At 50.1% G+C, this 22,900-nt stretch overlaps 1 protein-coding gene across 1 annotated transcript in view; it reads left to right on the top strand.

Annotated features, from left to right (window-relative positions):
• The window catches only part of LOC108555176 (uncharacterized), a 71,190-nt gene that overhangs the window by 21,738 nt on the left and 26,552 nt on the right, over window positions 1–22,900 (top strand). Inside the window, exon 2 of the mRNA XM_017910723.1 lies at window positions 22,013–22,084. Within this exon, the coding sequence (XP_017766212.1) occupies window positions 22,013–22,084 (72 nt within the window). The remainder of the gene's footprint in view (window positions 1–22,012; window positions 22,085–22,900) is intronic.

Below are 22,900 nucleotides of genomic sequence, written 5' to 3'. Positions count from 1 at the left end.
CCCTCCCTCGTCGCGCCGCTGTTGCCGAGGGAAAACGTCGATTCGTTAAATTGAAAATAAATAACCGGGCCCCCGGCGCGAGATTTTGTTTCAAATGAAAGACAAATAGAGACGGCTTCTCCTGACGATTCCTCCGCCGGTAATGCGGAAGGCGGCGGAGAGGGGCGCGAGAATCGCTGGCAGATTAATCGCTGCGTTGCGTCTGGCTGATTTCGTTGTTTGATAGAGGTGATGGAGAGTAATGGGGATTATCCTCGCCGTGATTGAAGCGATGCTATCCCGAGTAATCGAACGAGCCCGGCTCGCAGCGAAGTTTGGCTGGTTGGCTGCCGCAGTCTGCGTGTATACTCCTTTCGTGTACGCGGAACGCGGGACGGAGTTGCAGCAAGAACCGGAAGTAGAAGAAAGAGGCCGCGATCGTTAGAGGCGGGCCACGATGGAAGCGGCGCTGGAAACTCGAACAATTTCCGTAACTGCCTCCACTGGAGGCAACAGCGAGGAGGATCGCAGCTATCTCGCGCTCGGCGTGTCGCATGTATACGTAATAAGTCGTACGACTAAATTCCTGGGGTGCGGTGGAGAGGGCCATTAATACCGGAAGCGGGTTCGTTTTGCATGGGAACGACGTCGTGGAGGCGGTAACGCGGAAGAGTGTCGATTCAATATCCATCGAAGTCGCGATGGGACGAGGGTAGGACGCGGCGCGAGGAACAGATAGCAGTCAGGTGAAACGAGCTTCCCCGGAGGATTCGATAGCGGCGGATGGCAGAAAAGAGAGAAGAGGTCGAGGTAAACGCCTGGGGGGGAGAAAAAAGGCTGGCTCATTTTCCACGAGGAAACGACGAAATCTGGTACGATTACCGAAGGAACGGGAAGAAGCTAAGTGGGAGACCCCCTCGAAGCTATCGCGTCCCGTGAATCGCGAGAAGAGACGCGTTACCGAACGAGCCGGAAAGTGAGACGGACGATATTGAAAAGCTATAAAACAGCGTAATTCGGTCGGTGCCGCAGTCCATTGCAGTTTAGTGGGCACGGTGGCGCCATCGTCCCATTCTCTCTTCGCGCGTCCATCTCTGCCCGGTGTCTCTATCTGTTCATCCATCTCCGCGCGCGACTCCGTCCTCGTCCCTCCTGGCCGCGTCCTGCCGGTCGTCCGGCCAGGCGCCTTGCTCGATTAATCGAAATCGAAACGAGCGCGCCGTTCTAACGGACGTTTATCGCCCGTAGGGCAATAATTCGATTTTCGGTTAGCGGCGGTGGCGTCCGCTGGCTCCCTCTTTCTCTCGGTTTTCATGGCGCGAGGCAGCCACCACCGCCGATCGTTGTTCATCCGCCGACACGCGCGGCAAAACTGCGATCAGAACTGCGGGGGTTTATGGATTTTCAGTTGGCGCCCGGCCACCCCGTCGTGACTCGCGGCCCCGATCGAATTAAAAACTCGGTGACGCTGCACGCGCTGTCCATCCGTGTCTCTGTTACCTCTATTTCCTTCCATTTTTCTCTTTCTTTCCTTTCGAGTTTCCTTCTTTTCTCTATTTCTCTCCCTTTCTATCAGTTTTCTATTAATTTTCCTTTCTATCGGGCAAGTTCGGTTTCCTTCGTCGTACGTTGTTTTATTCGGTTCGTTTCGTTGAACTCCGATAGACGGTTGCGGAAAAATCCCGAGGAAAACGCGACGTTCGCCGTGGTCGGAATTTTGCCGCCAGAATTCACCGCGATCTCGCCGCGGTCCCGCTTCATAATACGCTTTTACCGTAGCCAGGGAATAGTTGCCCGGAAACGAGATATCGTTCGCTCGTCCACTCGCGAGACTCGGTTTTTAAATATTGCCCCGGTTTTTCCGTCCTCCTCTACCCTTTTACACCGCTGTTCTTCTCCCTTCGTCAGCCGGACCTCTCTTCAACGAGCCACGTCCGACCGCGAGTGAAATGAAAGTTGAAAGAGTCGCGCACCGAGTTCACGTCGGAATTAACATGGCGGTCCGTCATGGACACCGTATTGCGCGCACGACGATGCGTCCCCGTGTTCCAAATATCGTTTTGATCTCCGGAAAAACGTCGCCAGCGTGGAAACGTCGGTCGCGAGCCATAACGAGAATTTTTCATGAAAATTTTCATAAGAACCCCGCGCGTCACGGCCGCGGCTATGCGTCGCGACGCGACGTCGCCGAGCGGAGAGCGATTCGAGCGGAAATTCAATGTGTCACCGCGCGTCGGTCGACGTTATCCGCTTCGAATAATGTTTAGCCGCGATTAATAACCTCTGTCGCGGTACCACACGCGCGTACTTTCGTCGCGGTCGTGGTGGGGGTGGAAAAAAGCGATTTCTAACGGGGACTGTACGACCACTGGGTGACAACGTAGTTTCCCATGTTTTATGGTCAGTTCCGCGCGCCATGGTATCTGATTGCGTCATAAATCGAACGAGAAACGGGGCGAGGGTTGCAGCGCGCGATACACGACCTACGAGATTTCGTTTTGCCGAAATTTAGCGGTCGTGTTCGGTCGTTTTTTTTTTTCCTCCCCTGCCCTGCAGACCCCCTCCCCTCCCGCCGACGATATATTTTTTGCTCGCTGCGAATAGCGCGCGACGGACGTAATTCTCCCGCGTCTCGTTAAAGTCGCGTCTCGTAGATTCCAGCGCGATGATCTTCATCAACGGGGCGCGTTTTATGGTTCCTCGTGAAGCGAAACATTCGTTAGCCCTCTAAGACGAGACACGGTTCTATTTTCGACCAGGCTTCTTCGACGCGCGAACGTTCGAATAGCGACATTTTCAATCCTGCGTCCTCGAGATCTAGCAATTTCGTTCGTATCGATCGATCGATCGATCGCGAGTGATCACTCGGCGGATTAATCGCCGGTGCATGCGAGTTACGACTAGCGAACAGGATCGATTTTCCAGCGAGACAACATCGATTTTCGCGTCGGAGGAAAGGGTCGGAGCCGCTGCTGCATGCATCCTCGCCGCGTGTTCCGCGCGGGGCGGGAAACAATTAATACGCGCGCAGTATCCGGCACACTTGTAAGCGAGCCGGGGTACCTGGTATACACGACACATGGCCCATTACGAATTAATGTAGCATTTCACGGCGAATTAATTACACGGAGAGGCGAGTCTCTCTCGAGTGGCTCTCGAGAACGAAAGAACCAACGTAGCAGGCTGACTCACCGCGCCGCTCGAGTACCAAATCGTTTTAATGGAACAACTGTTACCCGTTCGGCCTCCACTGCCTTCGTCCGACTAAAAGCGTTCGACTATTTCCAAACCGAGCCCCGTGCACGCGGGGTATTCGATCGTGGGATATTGAAAGAGCGGAGGATGAATTTTTCTCAGAGAAAAGCTATGCTCCGTGCTTTTTAATTCGTCCCGTACCCTCCTTTCCCGTTTCCGCCCTTTGCTTTTGTTCCTCCCTTTATTCCTTTCTCTCTTTTTCACCGTGAATCGCGAAATAAACGAGTTTCGACGTCACGCGATACTCGTACGGGGTGAGTCGGTAAGAACGAACGTTGGAAATATCGCAACCCCGGGTATAACGCGGCTCGGAGTTGGAACAGAAATTAGAGATCTTTAATTTCTAACGCGAAATGGAACGTTCACCCCGTCGTCTGGCGGAATTAAACGGAGCGTTGCTCCGACCTCTCGATTCCCAATTTATAGCGACAATAACCCCCGACGAATCGAACGAACACGCGAAATCGAGGGAGCGAATATAACGAGGCGCTGGGACAAAGAAATCCAGCAGCCTGGAACAGATCGGTGGCAGCGGTGACGTTTAAATTACCGGCGCAGCGGAGTCCGAGGTGGACTCGAAAGTAAAAAAGGAGTTGGCAAAGTTTCTTCAATGGAGTGCAGGTCGAACGAACGGCTACATTGTCCCCGGTCGTTTAATCACGTTTTTCACAGTTTCACCGAAACCTTTTTACGCAGTCAGCGCCAAGCGCGCGCGCGCGCGAGAGAGAGAGAGAGAGAGAGAGAGGATCGGAAGCTGCGAGGGTTGGCTCCGACTCCCTGTAAACTTTGTTTCCTTCTCCGGTACGGATCGGGAGCTGCTCTCGGGATGAGGAACGAGACGCAGCGGGAATTCGCCGTGACGAAAGAAACGAGACACACGGAGAAGCGACGAAAAATGGCGAAGGGATGCTGGTGGTAATCGCAACTTCCAAACGAGAGACACGCTCCACCTCTCTCGCAACCCCCGCAATTTTCCAGCGACCAACTCGCGGCAAACTTCCCGGCCCCGTGTCGCTTGCACACGCCGTGGTGGAAATCGTCTCGCGACCGCGTCTGAAAAAGCTTCCAACTTCATCCGAGGTCCAGCTTCCGGTGATGTCGCTCTGATGGCGCCCTTCCTTCGACTTGCTTCCACTTCGTTCCGGGATCTTCCGCTCACCCCCGTTCCCACGGGAGATCTCGTGGCTTCGGCACGCCCGTTGTTGCGCAGCGTATCCGCGACGAGGAGACGTTGCTCGCGAGTCGAACCGGTTACGAGAGGCGGAGGTCGAAGGTCGCGGGGGAGTTGGGTCTCTACTTGCCTCGTTTCAGCGCAACAGCATCGGTCGACTCGCAAGTGGGTCGAGCGCTGGCCTATCATTGCCGGAGACTTTACGAGTATTTATTGCGGCCGTGTCGTGGACCGCCGAGATCGGCCGTGTATCCCGGCTGGGATCTTGAAATATCAATTCCGTGCCGTTTATTAGAGGCCCGATGCGCGCGCCACGCGTGATAGTTCGATCCCTCGGCCACACACGTCGATTCGAGATCGTTTGCTCCACCTGGGCTTGCCCGCTGTTCGCTGTTTGTCATTCGCTTCGTACGGCAATATCAGTTGGAATATGAGTTTTCTGCTTTGAATTTAAGAACAACGGGACGGCTGAATATCACTCGGTTATATTGGCTCTTCCCTTCGTTTCGTACCTTGTAACGCGTGTATCTGATAAAGCATTTTGTTTACATCGTTGTTAGATCACATGATACCTGCACGCGTTGTCCGTACGTTTTAATTTCGAACTTTCCGTTGACATCGTGCAGTGGGAAATTTTATTAACATTGTTGTTATTAGATCCGTTTACATTTCGTACCTTTTCCTTTTATCGCGCGCACCTCGAAATGCGAAATAAATTTATTAATATCGTCGTTGCCGTATCGCGATAATTACACCGTCTGATCCTTTCCGCGAAGGAGAAGGAAATTTCGAATTAATATTATGGATATTCCATGCAAAACCTGGTAGCGCGTGAGGAAAAACGTCGACATCGTTGCTATTAAATAACGATTAGCTCGCGATACGCGTATATAGATGCAAGAAGAATATCCCCATTTATTTCGAACTCGTAGGGGAACTCGGTTCGAGGCAAGATAATTCGCGTTTATCGCAGTCCATCCAGCGTGGCAGGTTCGAGTTTCTATTTCTACGTGCAAGAACACGCGAAACCCGAAACGTTTCCAACTCCCCGACGCGCAAAGTCTTCCGTTCGCGGAAATTCGCCATGGCCTCCCGGATACGGAATTATCGCGGCGATTTACGAATTCCCCTCCCCGACGCGCAAAGTCTTCCGTTCGCGGAAATTCGCCATGGCCTCCCGGATACGGAATTATCGTGGCGATTTACGAATTCTATTATACGGCCTATTGTCTGGCCGCGCCTCCGCTCGATCGACGTAGACGTTCCGCGGGCGAATTACTGGAAATTTTCGTCGGGACAGATTTCACGGTCTGCCTGAGACGTTGGAAAGTTTGGAGACACCGAAGCAGGCGGAAACGCACCGGTGCCAGGCGATAGACGCCGCTGCGAGGGATCCCGAGCCCTCGCGCCACTCGCGCGAGAAGAAGCCGACGCGATCACGACGGCATTGAACAGCGACAGGAACGATCGATCGTTGCGGTGGAGAAAATCGCGAGAGGGGAAAGTTTCCCTTAATAACTATGCCGCGTAGCTTGGCAATCGAGGCGTGAACGCGAGATACGGATTAAAGGGGAGAAGTTCGCGTCGCTGTTCCTTGCGAACGAACGAAATTCCGAAGCTTGTTTTTCGCCGTCCGCCAGAGCGGAGGTTGAAGGGCGTGAAAGCGCGTCGAACTTCCGCGACGACGAACATTTTTCCCCTCGACGTCGCACCGCGTCGGCGACATTCTGCCGAGCCTCGTGATCCCTGTCGAGCAAAGGGTTTATGGCAGCTCGAGCATCGATCTTTCTTTTCTTCCTTCCTGTCGAGGCGCTCGTTTCAGATATCGTGATCCCGTTTTCATCGCCTCGATTAAAAATTCTTAGCCGGGATAGACAACTCGTGCTTGCTTGCGAAACGATACGACGCTCGTAAATCGTCGTATTAATCGCTAGTGGATTTATATACCGACAGCGGAGGTTGTTGCCTCGGGCTTGGTACGACGGTCACGCGACATTGAAAATTTTAATTTTTCCAAAGAGACGAATATGTTGAAAAATATCACGAGTCCAGTTTCCCCCTCGATCTCGAGTTGTACCTTCGGCAGGAACGGACGAGAGACGGATGTGGATGGAACTGACAACGGATCGAAGAATTAGCTCGATCCGGTGCATCGATTAAAGGAATCAGGAGGAAGCGGGTTAAAGTCGATTAAATCCGGTAGCCGTGCACGCGAGTCGATTAGCGTCGGTTAGGGAAATTAGCGGGGCGGGAGGGGGCGTAGCGGAGGAATCTCGTTTGAGACATAACGAGGTCCAGTGGTGAACCGGAAGAATTCGATTTTCCTCGCGGCGGTATCGTTCGGTGTCTCGTTGTAATAGGGCGAAACGGCCGGCGGCGGCCGAGCTGTCCAATCAGCGACGCAGCAACAAGCCAGTTACGGATAGCCGAGCGTAGCAATTACATACGTCGCCCGTTGCGGGCACAATGGAAATTCGCCAGACTGTTTGAAATTCGAATTACCGCACGGCTATCTTGATGCAGGCGGCCGTTCCGGCCTCGGTTCTCGAGCCCGCGATTTCCAGATAAATTTTTAATTTCACCCAGCCGCGAAAGGGGCTCTTTTTTTTGCCCGCGCACTTTAACCCTCCGCGGTTAAATCCTGCTTGGTTCCGCGTCAACGCGGCGATTGAATTTCTATTCGCATGGTGCACGCCGGATGCCGATGCTGGTGTAATTTTTCGCCTGTATGCGTGGTCCTGGGTCGCTTCCGTTCCAATATTACGCGTTTCGAGTGGGATGGCTGGTTTTTTGAAAATCCGCGCTGGATATGCATCGTGAATTCCTTTGCGTTCTTTTTCCCAAATAATTTATTTTTCCCGGATAAGTCATCGAATAATTACCACGGTTTATGTGCTTCGCATCTGCGTCTATCGATTCTGGCATTGATTTAAAGTCGGGGTTGAAATAATTTCTCAGGCAACCGGGCTTTTAATTTTCCTTTCAAAAATTTTTCATTTCCCCGGTGTTGTAGACCTGGGACCGCACGTCCTAAATTAAATGGAGGACTGTTATGTTCTTGCCAGTCATCATTTGACTGAACTTTAGCAAGGATCAATAAATCACCCGTATGATGATAGGCATAAGAGCCCAAATTGTTTAAACTTCTATCACCATCGAAAGACGCCGAGGCTACCACACACCCCCATTATTATTCACGACCAATAGAAGAACACGCGCCCACCATTTACATTTCACCTATCAGTAGATACACCAAATTTATAAAACCACCGAGACAGCGGACAGTCAAGACAGACTCATCAGAACTCTTTAGTTCACCTCTAACCAAGTCTAGCTCTATTAATGTCTTAGGCACGTTGCGCCACTATAGTAGCTTTCGTGGATATCATCTATCCAAACGATGAGCCACTATAGTGGCTTACTCTAGTGGCTCAATCGCTCTCCGTTTGAATTAAACGATCATTTTCGTATCTTTTGTTTCACACCCTTTCGCCTTAGCAACGTTTTATAACAATGTTAACAATACGCAGACAGAATATGCTGTCTTTGTTTTTGGTACGCCAGTGTTAGGTATGCAGTGCTGTATTATTTACTCGTAATTCGCGTTAAACTCTGTCGAGCAGAGAAACAGCCTCGCGCAAAATTCAGCCGTGCCTAAGAGGTTAACTTAGAGTAGGCCGCATCCCAGCAACATTGTCGCAACCGCGTAAGCGGGCCTTACAACCCCACTAAACTCTCACCGTGAGAGTTGCAGTGTTCTGGGCGCAACACCCGGAACTCGTGGTAATAGCGTGGCTTTGGTTACCGGTGTATTATCGAGCATGGCAAAGCATAGATTTCTGATCCCGGAGAAATTAATCTCCGGTTCGATATTTTATTATCGTGCTTGTTTCACACATCTGACATTCCTTCGACTCGCCGTCATCTCGTATTCTCTCACCTTGGCGTGGAACAGCGCTCACCTTTGTCCCATAACACGCAAGACCATCACCGCGAAACTGCAAATTCCCTTTCTTCTCTCATCAACGATCTCCAACCTTCGATCCGCCTCCCACGCGATCGAGATCTCTCGGTTTCGAGTACGCGTATCACCGAGAGCGAGACGCGGTTTCTCTGGAGCGGCGTGACTCGTTCAATCAACTCGTCCGCGTTGAGAATCGACCCGTCGACGAGCTCCGGGCGAACTTTACGCTGGGCTGTTAACCGTGGCCGGTATCGGGGATCGCCTTGAACGAAAATCGATCCCCTTTTCGCGTCGACTTTACGAGCGGATTACGCATTCTACGGGATCGCGCGAGAAATCGAACGTCCCCCATCGTCGCTCATCAGCAGCCGTTGTAAACCGCGTCGCTATTGGCGCAATAAAAGAGCATGCACACGGGGTTAGCCGCGAGAGAGAATTTGGAGTGGAGGAGCAGGGAGAACATGGAGTTGCCGGCGCCTCTGGCCGGAAACAACCCTGTTTATATCGGCAATTAACAAGTTGCCGTACGCTGGACGGGGTTCGGCGGCCGGTGCAACCCTTTGGTCGGCGGCGCGCTAACGATCGCAAAGGGGGGTTACGATTTACGAAATTTCGCGAAAGTCACCGCGACGACAATGGCGGCGTGGAGCCGCTGCACCCCTTCGGACCAGGCGATAAAACTCGCGGACGCGCGGTCTCGTTTTAATGAACGACGCCTCTAATTTATCGTGGACCACCCTCGAATTAAAGCAAAGGGGATGGAACGAAAGGAAGACACAGAGGGAGCCGGCATAACGAACGTTTCGGGACAGTCGATGTTTAAAGTTGCCGAAATAATACGTTTTCAGGAGAAGAGAGACGCGGAGTAACGAGGGAGGGTGAGGTGCGCGATTCTCGACGCAACGACGTGGCTCTCTTTCACTTAATTGGAGTGCCGCACTTCGTCTATTTCCGTCGTGGATCCTCTAGACTCTTCCGGGCCATCCACTCGTCCGGCTATAAGGTAATTAGCCAGACATTGTTAGCAATCCCGTTGAGCATTCGATAGTTGCTTCCCGAGCGCGTTTAACCGAGTCGTACGCTTCTGCCGAGTTTCTAGAAACATTGCACCTCCGGTATCACGTAGAATATTTTCCGTGACACGTCGTTATCGTTCTTCTACTTCGAAAAGGGGTCAGTGATCCAAGGAATATCCGGTTGGCAGCAGCCAGGCGGAAATCGCGGGGAGAAACCACGGTGAGACAGCAGGACCGTGGAGAACGACGGGGTTTTCCGGGCAGAACTCGTTAGATTTCGGCTGACTCGCGGGAAAAACGGATCTCGGTGGCCGGCGGAGGGCGAGCGAGGGAAAAAAGGCAAAGTCGCGGGGATAAGGACACGCTCGACCCGCGAGAACGGCGGCGGAAAAACGGGGGCGGATGGAAATATAATTGCTCGGCGAGTCGTTCACGCGCGAAGCTTTTTGATATGCTCGCCGGCCTGATTGCGAACGTGATTTCCACGGGAAAGTAGATTACCGGATTAAGTTCGTTCCGGCCCGGAAGGCCCCGGCCGGGGCGAAGGATAACGGCGAACCAGCCCGCCACTTCTGCTAATCGCCGCCCTCTCTGCTTTTTGTCACTTCCGAGCCCCGGCTCCGCGTCCCAAGATCCCGCTGAATTCCACTTAATTGCCGTCTGCGATCTCCTTTGATCACCTGCACACCGCGCTCTCCTCGACCAAGGTACCGCAATAATCGCGCGTGTAATGTATGCCAATCTGATATTTATAGAACCGGTATTCTCAAGCTTATTTCTCCTTGAGAAAATATTACCGCGTACCAAAGTAACAGGATGTAAAAATTCTTCGAATAAATCGAAGTTTTCGATTCCAAAAAGACACCAATAATCCTCGCGATTAACCCCTTCCCGTGCTTTAACCCCTTCGCTTCGGCAGTTCTGTCCGTCGAAGTACCGTCACCGAACGCAAGTGCGCGCCAGAAATATGCACAGTGCGTGTGGTTTCTGTATATTTCTGTACGTCTGCTCATGTCTTAAATAACAACTGCGCTGAATAAAACAATCGTATACGGATTGTACTTGTATACGCATCATTTGGATGCCAGATACCCAGGAGTCATCGCGTGGATGTCATCTATAAGCGGTGCTCGAGGCGAAGGGGTTAACGAGTCAGACTCGTGACGAAGGTATTGGCCCAAAGATGATTATTCGAAGCTAGACTAGCGAACAGAAAGTCGGCCCAAACGTGAATATCACGAGCCAGACTCGTGGATAGCAAATCGGGCCAAACGTAAACTTCACGGAATATTTTGCCACTTACGATCTTGATTGAGTTTTAGTTCCTATTAACTCTTTGCACTCGAAAGGTGACTCTCAGTCACCATTTAATCAGATTCTTATGATCGGTGTTAATTAATATACCAAATTTGTGGAAATAAAATAATTCTACTTAGTAATTTGCATACGATTTCTTATTTACCATTTTAAAAATATCCTACACTTTATGGCAGAAAGTCTTCGAATTACTATTTTCCTATAACGAAAAAATCGCCGAGTGCAAAGGGTTAATATGCCGCGAGAGTTGTTCGCGATTCTTATAATCTCTGTTACGAAGCAGTTGACGCCTACCGTTTGGGCCCGGATTTCGTCAAGCTAAATGACACGGGAAAGGGTTAATCTTGCGATCCGCCGCTGTCTAGATCGCAGTAGGAGAATCTAGAGGAGAAGAATAAAGTTTAAAAAACAGGTTTCCGTGAGACACTTTGCTCGACGCGACTCATTATTAAATTCTTGATCGATCGTTCGATTCCGACCCGCGCGACCCCGGCGCGTAAGTATTCCCCGGGACGTAGAATAATTCGTCGCACGAACAAGAACGAAGTTGGAAATCCTGGGAGGCCATTGTCGCGACGACAAAGCCCCGCTGCCGGCTCCTGCAGCAGGATCGACGTTAAGGAGTCGACGATGGATCGTCGCGGTGACGAAGAGGCCGGGAATTTCGCTCGTTGAATATGGAGAGGCCACAGGCCTGTCGATCGCCCCTAAACGACGTGCATTCAAGCCCGCTCGCGTCCCGTTGTCATGGAAATCGAACCACGACGACGACGATTTCCTCGTTGGGTCGTTGCCGCGCGCGACCGCTCACACGCCCGAAAGGGACGCCCGATGACGGCGACAAAAACGCTCGGCGTCGTTAAATTCTTCGACGATGGTCGTCGCGTTCTGTCAGCGGGAACGTTGAATAAAACAATGCTCCGTGTAAAACCGCGCGTGAAACGCTCTGCGTTCCTTTTTTCCCCCCACCTCTCTCTTTTCACTTCGCCCCCTCCTCTATTTCTCTTTTTCCTTTTTCTCTTTTTCCTGTTTTCGCCATAGCCGATGACAAAAATGCGTTTTTTTGAAAAATGGAGACATCGAGCGGCGGTTAAACGTGGACGAAATCCGGCGTTTCGGCGATTTAGAAGGGTCCGCGTGATTCATGACCGAACGTTTGCTACTTTTTGAATTATTTTTACCGGTTGTTACGCGCTGATTTATAGTTTTTCGGTGTATCGAAATTTATCATCGCGCGCACCTCGAATAAAGATAAACTTGTCCGATCGTGAGCATTTTTTGGGGAGAAGATATATACACGCAGATTCTATCGCGAATGTTTTTGGAAATAGATACGTCCGTCGCGATCCGATTCTCGTTATTTCGTTAGCGAATTTCTATCGACTCCGGCTTGCAGAAATAAAAAGTCCACCCTCGCTTTTGGTCACTTTCGTCCAGCTTCACCGGCCATTTTTTCGTTGTTCGTGCCGTTTCATATTTCCACGGTCTCACTCGCGGCCAAGGGTTGGTCGCTCCCTCGAGTATTTAACAGACTCGCCGAGCGAGTCCGATGCCTAAGGTAATAATCAAACTTTCACGACGGGGTTGAATTTCGCGAAAACCGTGGTCTCCCGAACATCCGTGTTCTTTATGCATACTCGATAAGTTCGCGGCTGCGTCGGTCGACGGTCGGAAATTCGCTCGTTTCCCTCCGCGAACCGCGAATTTCTCAAGCAGGTGTCGAAAAAGCGACGGAGAAACGAAGAAACGGAGTATGACCCGCGCAGAGGTGGAAAACTGCTCGACGTCTCGCGATAGCGTCGCGCGCGTTTAACTCTCGGATATTCTTGGAGGTTGGGCCCGAGTACAACACGTAAAACGAAAACACGTGCGATGCACTCGATGTTATCGTGCGTTGGCGCCACGCTCGAGACACTTCCCGCTTGTTCTCGCCGGAAGTCCGCACGGGGAGGCGTAATTCGAACCACACGTGCCCGTGAAGCTGCCCTGTTCATCGACACCCCGTGCACGGTATCGTTTCGTGCGGTCGGCCCTTCTTCCTTTAGACGTTCCTTCTTTTCACGCTTAGTCGTATCGGTTATCTCGTTAAGGAAGCCTGGCGTTTAATTAACGCCATTCACTCTGAATTATGAGGGAAATTTTCGGGTCAGGCTTGTCCCGTTTCCTGGATCAATGGCCGCGTAAACGGTGGCATGAGCGACGACGCGCGTCTGGTGGTTGCTGGTTTTCCAAGCTGGAGCTAATTTTCCAGGCTTAAGGTAGAAATATCTCGCTCTTAATTGGAGACGAATATTAGGGAAAAAATGCGCTTCTATATTTTGTTAACTGCTTCTTTAATCACTTGCGCTGGAAAGACGTGCCACGCACGTCGTAATGCTTTTATCGCAGAATCCACAACCCCGTGGTATACACAGAAATTGTCACAGAAACACTGAACCGTTCTGGCACCACGTATCTGTGAATTTCTACCCGGCGCAGTGGTTAATTTGAATCGATAAGTTTGGGTATTTCAGATACCACGAATAACATTCGCTTCTTTATTACATAATATCGTTTAACCCTCTGCACTCGAGAGACGCCCTTCAGTCGCCATTTGATAAAATTTCGAAGCCCGATATTAATTAATATATCAAATTTAAAATAACGTAGCAGTATACGAGGTATCGAAATTAAATATCTCTACGTGTTAATTATTATATGATTTCTTACTTACTGCTCGAAAAGTATCATCAGCTTTATAACAGAAAATTTTTCAACTCGTACCCTTCTTTAGCCAAAAAATCGTCGAGAGCAAAGGGTTAATTCCGGTCCACTTCGATATTGGTTTCATTTCGAAATAAATAGATTATCATTTCTCCACAGATGGCTGTCGCATTTGCGCAAAGTTGTAAAAATTCGATTCGGCGAGTACGTAAAGGCTGGTTCAACCCTTCCAGCCGGAACTCGAACCCCTCTATCCCATTAATCCTCTATACACGAATAACGCGATACATATACCTAGCACCGGGGCCAAAATCGGGCTCGAAAAGAACCGCCCGGCCGATGCACAAATCACTGGAATTCAATGGCCGCATCGTACGAGATCGAGCGGCGGAACATCGGGACACGGCGGCGCGCGGCAACAGCCGCAGAAGCGGTTCCTTCCGGTCTGCGGCGCGTGTAACGCGTATAAGTGCAATGAATCTGGCCGGTGGCCCGGCGAAACAAACGCCTGGATCGGTGCACGGGTTCCGATTCAATGCGGCTCGTTAACGCGACTCTTAATCACGATCGTCGCCACGGACAATGAGCCCAATCGGGAGAAAAAGTGGTCGGCCCTGGCGGCAAATATAAATCTCGGCTGTCAGAAACAATGCGACGCGAGTACAGCGGGTCGAAAAGAGGCGCGGGCTCGCCCACGCGACCGATCGTCGATACTCGTTCGACCGACGCTGCATGGCGGCGCGCTCCTCGCCTCGTTTCCGCTTTGTCTTCGTCCTACCCGCTCGCTCCGTTGCGGTTCTTCCTCTTTGTTTCGTCGACCACGCCGCCTCGTCTTCGGGAGAAAAATCGGCGACGATCAATTTCGGCGTGCCGATAAAGAGTACGCGAGCGTCGGCCGTGGCTTCGTTGCCTCGTCGCGAGAAAAATTGTAGCCCCCGAGCGGCATCGATGTACCGGCGATGGGAGAAAAATAGCAGCCCTTTAACGCCGCGATGATGCATCGACTCGCTCGCGTGCGATTCTTCTTTTTCTCCGTGCAAAGTAATCGAGACGGTTCTCCAAGTCCAGGCACCAAGCCGACTTACCTGCGATCCCGAGAATAACTTCGAACCTCGACGAACCGTGTAAACGAGTATTCGAAAATTAGAGAGACATGGTACTTTTCCACGTCTAGAAGACGAACCTCGAGACTACCAGCTGGCAGAGAACACCCTGGAGAGATTAGCGATCCGCGGTGCCGTGGAGGCACATTCGAGACACGTCTGTGCGAAAACCCAGGCTCCTTACTCGCGTTTTTAACGCGGTTTGCTCGTACCCCGGGGCACGAGAGCGACTGGAACGGTGCACTTGTTACGCGAATCCCTAATTGCCGTTTAAACTCGCGCGCTAAACTCGGCGCGCTGCAAGGGCGCGCGGGGGTCCCAGGGAAAAAGAAATCCAGTTAGAGAGAACGCTCGTATCGCGGAACAACGCGTTCTGAATACGGGCCAAAGTCGTTTAAAGAGCGGCCGCGGGCGCGGCATTAAGCCGTTACAGATCCACGAACTTCTAATAAATTGGCAGCGCGGTTAACCGCTTCCCGGTATTACTTACAATTAGCTGGAACGACGAAGCGGGGTCCGCGCGCGCCGCTCAATTACGACCTCAAACAGCCCCGGTGAACTACGATACGCGTACACGTACGTATACGCGCGGTATCGTTCAATTAGAAGCGGGAACACAGAGGCCGGGGTCGCCGGTAAACTGGAACACCAGCCGGGGACTCGCTCGTAATCGCGATTGCCTCCCAACTCCCTGCTCGTCGAAAAGCTCGCCGGATTAGCGATTGGTTCCTGGCCTGTATCGGCAGGAAATTGTCTGGAGAGTGACCAGCTCGCGGAGAGGAACGCCAGTCACGCTGGGCCGATCGATAATCGATACTCGCGTCGCGGCGCTGCTACCCTCGCCCCCGCGCGAAATTCAATCGCGCGACTGCCGGTGTAATTGGCTCGAGTCAGGGCTACGCGTCCTTCCAGCTAGTTGCAGCGGCGATGGAGAGGGTGCAGGGGGCGATTAAGATGTGCCACGGTGCAACCAGAACAGACGGCTTCGCTGGCTCGTGGTCGGTTTTCGAAATTGTCCGAGGTTTCGTCAGAATGTCACGAAGCAGGAAGTTGGGGGAGCAAGTTCTTTCGATGAGATCGTTCGCTGGTTTCTCGGTAGTTCCGGCCAGTAGCTTTCAGGATCGAGCAAGAAAGGTCGACGAAGAACAGTTCAGCACCGAAGTTGAAGAGGCGGTACTCCACCAAAGATCCTCCGAGTTTTCCTTGTTGAGGATGGCGAATGGTAGTTCGGAACTTTGGCATCGCGAGGATTACGACGTTGCGGGTCGGAATTGCGAACTTTGGTTGTATCGGATGATCGAGGAGGAAGACTACGCAGGGTAGTATTCTCTGTAGTGTACGAATTTTTACATTTTCTTTAGCATTCGTTTGTTATTCTTACCAACTGTTGGAATTGACTCGGTTCTAATCGGATGAAACTCGACATCGATCTTTTGCCATCGTTTCGAACAGGAAATCGCTTAACCGATCGTCCGGATTCGGTTTCGACTAGGGCTCTTGCTTAAGAGATACTCGGGTATCCAGGTTACCCGTGCGATACTCCCGTAAACACAAATTACCTGGATATCCCCGTATCTCGAGGGATGCATGACATACGCGAGATAGTTGAGATTCACGACGCGAGAGCCGAAATTGGGGAAGAGTTTCTAGTTTAAACAGAGTTACGCGAAGGTTATCTTCTTTGAAAAATTGAAAGCTGTCTGCCAATGTATAAATAACAGAGTAATCCTGGAAAATATCGAAAATTTCGACTGCCTCGTGTATTCGGGTGCCCCGCGAGATACCCGAGCTGCCGGGTAAATTTTGCATACCCTGGTATCTCAGATTTCCACCTGAAATCACAAGCTCTAGTCTCGCCCGTGGACGCTGAAATGGACCCTGGTGTATATACCGTGGTGTTCGTTGTACTCGTAGCTCACGCGAATAGTATAAAACTATCAGAAAATTAGAAAATTATCAAACGTGGGATCTGAACGCGGAAAACGTGACCGGAGTGAAGTGTATGTAGTAGCGCACAGCCAGCGGACACGAAGACACGCGAGAGGAGAAGAAAGAGGAGTAGGAAAAAGGGAAGAGGACACTTGGAGCAGGAGCGTGCATCGACGAGACAGGAAGAATTTCATGCTCTGCGAAGCGGCAGACTCTACCCGAGGGATTACCTTCAATTGATCCGACCCTGTTGCCTTGGTCCTCGCTCCACCCGCGAGGTGGGTGGAGAGAGACGAAGGGAGGAGTGAGTACTTAGCCCTGTGTGTTTCCTCCGCGGCCACCCTTCGTCGACGATCACGAGGCATTGTTCGCGCGAGAAACCGATAGCGGGAAATACATCGTTACGAGGCGACAGGAAGGAAGAAGGAAGGACTGTAAGGACTATGGTAACGACTTCGACGTTGCCTCTTTGTGCCCGTTCACTGACATTGCACACAGCGCTGCTCCATCACGCTTGATTTCGTTCTTTCCACGGACTGCCGAATCTTCGGGCTTCCCGCTTGCAACGCTCGCTCTGTCAAGCGTTTCCACGGGATTTCCTGTCGGCAAGTCGACGGCAGCCAACTGTCTGAGAGGGATTCAAATCGTGCTTGTTCTTGGACACTCAGTCGAGATGGAACGTGACTGGCGAGTGTTTCGGGGGTAAGAAATGTATTCTCCGTTTTTCTTCTTCCCCTTCCACCAAACTCTCGTCGGATCTTTCGATTCCAGACGAAAACGTGGCTCTTGAAATATTCGAGTATGAGAAACATACCATTTGCCAAATTTTTTAGGTAGCCAACTTTGTACGACAGTGCCGTACCTACGCTTAATCCCAGTACCAAGTGTAGCAGTCTAACAACAACGACAAAATATTACAGGTAGGTTCCAAGGAAACTTTGGAAATTTACAATAGATATGAACTATCTTAAACTGATTACTGACTTATATATAACTTATAACTAATACTTCAACTTCAGTGCGTAGCTCTTAGCTTGGTATCGTTTTCCAAAGATTTCTCTTTGGAAAACGATACCAATTACCAGGTCTCACCACGCGGAGGTAGCTACGCATCGAGACCCAACATGCGCCCTAGTGGCGCAGCCTGCTGGCGCTACCTGTATCAAAGGTACCCTAATCTAACTTGCAGCGAATTAAGTTAAAATGACTCTACTGACACTTTATTATATTTCGTGTCTTACAAAAGGAGTTTCGGTTCGGTATACTGAAACTCTACTGTCGCAACGCTAACATATTTTCAAGTTCCCATAAAAATAGGGAACGAAATATCAAACACGCGAGCTAATAGAAAATCGCGACGCGCCCGAACGAGTTCGCGATTATTCGAAAGACCGACTAGCCTAGGCGATGTACTCCCGTGTACAGAGACAACTTCATACCTCGGCCCCCTCCCGATCGGGCCTAGCTCAATTCCAGTCACTGTCGCACTCGCCAAGACTTACACGTGGACCAAGGATAGTCCCTGAACCAATGAAACTTCTAGTGTCAACAGGAGGGCCCAGCTAGGCGGTTGCCGGCCAAGACAGACACTTCGCATCCCAGCCACACGGGGTAGAACTTAATCATCCCTGTGGTCTAACCGTAGATGGTACTAGTCCGTCAGCCAGCATGTGCCCGAGCCCCAGTCGCGTACGACTTAGGCAGCGGACCGCCCGGTCGAGGTCAGAAGACGCACTGATTCGAGGGGGTCACCCTGGAACCCGATGCATCACGAGATTGACAGTGACTGGAAATGAGTGTCGGAGACGAGTCGTGAGGATGGCTTACGAAGCATGTACTTATCGAGTACACGAGAGCACGTCGCGTAGGCTAGTCGGTACTTAAGAACAATCACGACTATCGCGAGAACAATTATGTTCTGTTTGCTAAACGAGGGGAATAAGAGGATTTATATATTTCGCTCCAAATTAGGTGGCTTACCTTTGAACGAATAGCGCGCACATGAGACTTAGTCTAGGCTTCTATCTTATCTTATAACTACTTAGGTCTATTTAGGTCTAAACGCACACGCATCCCGCGTCGTCCAATGATGTCTTGAAGAACCTAAAAAGCTGAAACAGATTATTAAGAGATTATTAACACATAATAAAAGCCAAACGAATATAAACCATTAAGACCAAAGAAATGGAATAAATAATCCAATGGTGAGACATAAATAACCCAACGATGGTAATTAACGAACCCAACGATGAGACGTTCGAATGTTATACGAAATATTCGAATCGTCAAATAAATATAAAATCCAAAAACAAAACCTGAAAGGAAACGGATTAGGAAGAGGAAACTACAGAAATAGTCTAAATGGAACGATCAACCCAACGATGTGACACGAACAACCCAGCGATGAGACATAAATAACCCAACGATGATACATTCGAATATTATACGAAATATCCGAATGTTCAAATAAAGATAAATAAAAACGAAGAAATAACAGCTGAAATAAAAAAAAATAATTAAAACCTGGAAAAATAAAAAATGATTAAAATCTGAAAGAAAAAAATAATTAATAGCTGAAAATAAAAAAAATTATTAGTAAATTGTTTAAGGGGATGGGGTGTGGGTGTGGTGGCTAGCCCCTACCTCACTTCGGACCCATTCCCACTCGCGCACACGGAAAAATTTATATGTCACACTCCCGATGCCAAACTGGCAAATGACTCGTGCATCGGAGCGGCGTCCCTTATATAGTCTCCGATCGACCGAGCCCCCCACCCCGATAGAAAATTTTCGAACTTTCCTGGTTTTATTAATTATTAATTTTACGCTCTTATAGCCAATAATTTATTAATTTTTTCACTTTCACTATAAATATACGTTGCGAACAGTTTGTTATTAACAATATTAATTTGTTATTAACAATCAGTGTAATAATTTATATACTGTTTGCAAATTGTACGTACATTTTGACACAAGTACGCTATAAATTCAAATAATAGCCAATAATTTATTGATTTTTTCTGTTTTATTATAACTTCACGTTGTAAACAATTTCTTATTAATAATAAATTTTTAGCGAAACTCCAATTTTTTTCAAACTGTGATTGATAAGTCAATCTCGATTACGCATTCAGGAAAGTAAGCTCTACTAGAGTCACCTATTGGAGATTACAGATAAAAAAACAGCGTTGTTATTGGGCACTGTTATCTTAGTACCAGATAACATTCCGAATACGCGAGAGATACAAATCTACCGATGCATCTGCCGCGAGACTCGCGCAAATTTAAATTCAGTGGGCACGGACATCGAGACACCCGCTGAAGGGCACTCGCCGTAATCCGTGGCGTGTGCAGGCGCCACCCCCGGGGCACTTGGCATCTTGCACGACGAATCTTCGCGTCAATTAGAAGAAGTGACTCTCTCTCACGCCCGACGAAAAGCCCTCGGGTCAGGAGGAGCGCGTTGACAAAGTGACAATTACGCTGCACGCACGCACGCACGCACCCCTCCGCCCCATGGGCGTCGAGTGGGAGGGGGCCGAACCGAACGGCACGGTTCAACCCCCCGCGTGTTTCGTAGTCACGTGCGGTCTCGTGTTACATTTTCATTCGGCTAATTGCCTTTTCATCTCGGCTCGTCGCGTGGCGTCGCGGCGGTGATCTCGTCGCCGGCAACGAGCTTCGAATCGCACGACCCACGGGGATAGGCGGCCCCGATCGTCGAGGTTCAACGCAAATTGGAGGCTCCCCTTTGGCCCCGTGCTCGGTACTTACGACAGAGCGCCCTTTGCCGGCAGACGACAGTGGAAAGGATTGATTTACTAGCGGCGGGAAAACGCTTTCTCGCCGGGCCCGTTCTCCTTTGATTACGTCGAGTCAATGGAGCTTGTCCTGGGTCGTTTAAGTCGAGTGGCTCGACTCGAGGGAAAATAAATACTAAGCGAGTATCTTTCTCTATGGGAGATGCAACGAGTAGTCGCGGAGATGGAACTAGTAGTTTCCGCGATCATACCTGTGGAACAAATTATAATACACGAGGTGTGCCAGCGATTCCTGTTAAGGGATCGGTAGAAATCGTACGTGTGGTAATAAATTACACGGTTGTACGGCGCATGATATATTCTTAATACACTTAAATACGCGTAATCTTTCTCGCGTTTGCAGGCTGACTCACTCGTTACGCCTAATGGCGTGAGCAATGGTCTTGCTTCCCCCCACTGTCTAATTATCCTGATTACTATTTGCCTAAATAGATGACGAATTTGCCATAAGTCGCAGATTCGCAACAAGTATTATACCGATAATATCCATAGTACCTTCGTGATCCTTATAATAAAAGAAATACAGAAATGTACATATGTATATTTATCCATATTTCCCGGAAAATCTTCGGCTCTTTCTATTTCGTCGTATAAAAATTTTCAACATATTTTTTAAGCCAAGTCCGAGGTATAATATCGATATGAAAATTATCCCTACGCCTTGTATTAAATCCCCGAGGTATAAAGGGTGAGATAAATAGTTCAGAATTACCCTGCGCAATTTGTTTCTTAATTCTACATTCCCCGGTTACTGAACTCGTCCTATACACGGTGGTCCGTTTATACCGCACCGTTGGCGCGTTTTCAATTACGCGTGCAAACGTAAGACGTTAATTTAAACCAAGTATCGGGCAAACTCCGGATCTGGGAACACTCGGCTGGAGCCAAGTTCCGACGTTAGCACCGACAACTTGCAGCGTCTTCCCTCAGCAGAGCCTAATCCTGCAAGTGCAATGGCGTCGCTGGGTAAAAACAGCTCGAGGGTTTCCTATCGGTCGTGGCAGAACGCCTGTTCGTTAACAGGCGTATAAAATCGTTTATTAATATTCGAAGCCGCCGCTAGCTTCCTAATTAGGCATCTTTATCCGCGCCGAAAACGGCGAGCTTCGGATTCACGGACGGTAAATTCCGGGGAATCCCAAAGGGACCAAGCGGGGAAGGGCCTCAGCGAGAGACATCGTTCGCCTCTTCCTTTTTCTCCCCCGTTCCTTCCTCTCCGTTTTTTCCACCCCGCCATGCTCGCCCGTTAATTGCTTTATATTTTACGTAAATTATTAACGTTTTATTAAAGAGCTCTGGGCAAAGGTCCGCAATTGCTTGCCGAGGAGTTGTAATGGCGCTGCCCCTAGGGACATCGGCGCGCTCCGCGCAAATTAGAGCCGCCTCGTCTCGGGGGCGACGCTGCGAGCGCGATAATGAAGCTGCGAAATAGATATTGAAGCGAAGCGATTTTATCGTTCCGTGCCCGACCAAACGATAAATTCGAACAACGTCGCGGTTCCGCTGTACTTTTATCGCCAGGACCGCTTGTCGTCTGTAAAACTTCCCGCGAGTTTCGCTCGCTGTTCGTCTGGCCTGGACAGGTTGCTTTTGCGCCACGGGATGCAGGGGGGAATGGTATAACCGTTACCACGAGAAATGTTTTCCTTTTCTAATAACTCCATATTATACGAGGCGTTTTATGTCAAATGTACTTAAGTTTAATTCCAGATCAAGAGTATTTATGTTAATTATTTTTATCTTTAATTTTTCAGAGATCGCGAGGATTGCACCCGGCCTGCAGGAATCCCATCTACCCAGACAAGTGCCTTCGAATGTCCGAAAAGGTACGGTTACTCGATTTCTCTTACTCTGTAAGAAACACAGCACGTAAATAGGCGATTATTCGAAAGGATGCAATGAATCGTTCATGCACGCGCAACGAGCACTCAAGACGGTTTCATCTGCGATTCACTTGAACCGTGGATGATCAAAGGACAGGGAAGCATCCTTCCATCCGCGATTTCGTCTCGTGGCCCGTGTAAGGAATGGTATATTACCCGTGTCGGAGAGAGAGAAAAAAGGCCCACCGAGAATCGAGACGTTTCTTGAAAACAGGTCTGTAGAATCGCCAAGAGAGAGAGAGAGAGAGAGGGAGAGAGAGAGAGAGGAAAAGAGGAGAAAGCAGAGAAATTCTTCCTTCTCGAAAACGATCGCAGTGGAACCTTGTCTTTTCCTCACGGCAGCGTTCAACTTCTCCTCTCGCTTCGCGTGGACTCGATTATCTTCTCGTTTTCGAGCGGCGGCCCGGTTGGGTCATCGCCAAGACAATTTCGGCCCGGTACCAGCCCGCCATCAGGGGGTGGTTGCGGAATTCACGGGTAATAAATGCAATCTTAAGGCTCGTTTCCCTTTACCTTCGGCCCGGCCGCTTAATCGACCACACACGAGCGAGTGACTTATAACCGTGGCGCGCTAAGTGAGCGCGCGGCTGTGGAATTTCATCGAATGTCGATGAACGACCGGGTTCCCTCTTCCTGTTCCTCCGTTTATTCCCTTTTTTCATCGCGTTTTTACTCCCGGCCGTCTTTTTTCCTCCCGTTTCCGCCCGGTCTCTCCTTCATCCTCGAATACCTGGTATCTGGTAATTTAACGGGGGTCAA

Source organism: Eufriesea mexicana, unplaced genomic scaffold (genome assembly GCF_001483705.2).
Source record: "Eufriesea mexicana isolate 0111107269 unplaced genomic scaffold, ASM148370v2 scaffold143, whole genome shotgun sequence".
NCBI classification, from domain to species: domain Eukaryota; kingdom Metazoa; phylum Arthropoda; class Insecta; order Hymenoptera; family Apidae; genus Eufriesea; species Eufriesea mexicana.
The sequence above is the reverse complement of the archived record's forward strand: the minus strand, read 5'-3'. Positions and strand labels throughout refer to the sequence as shown.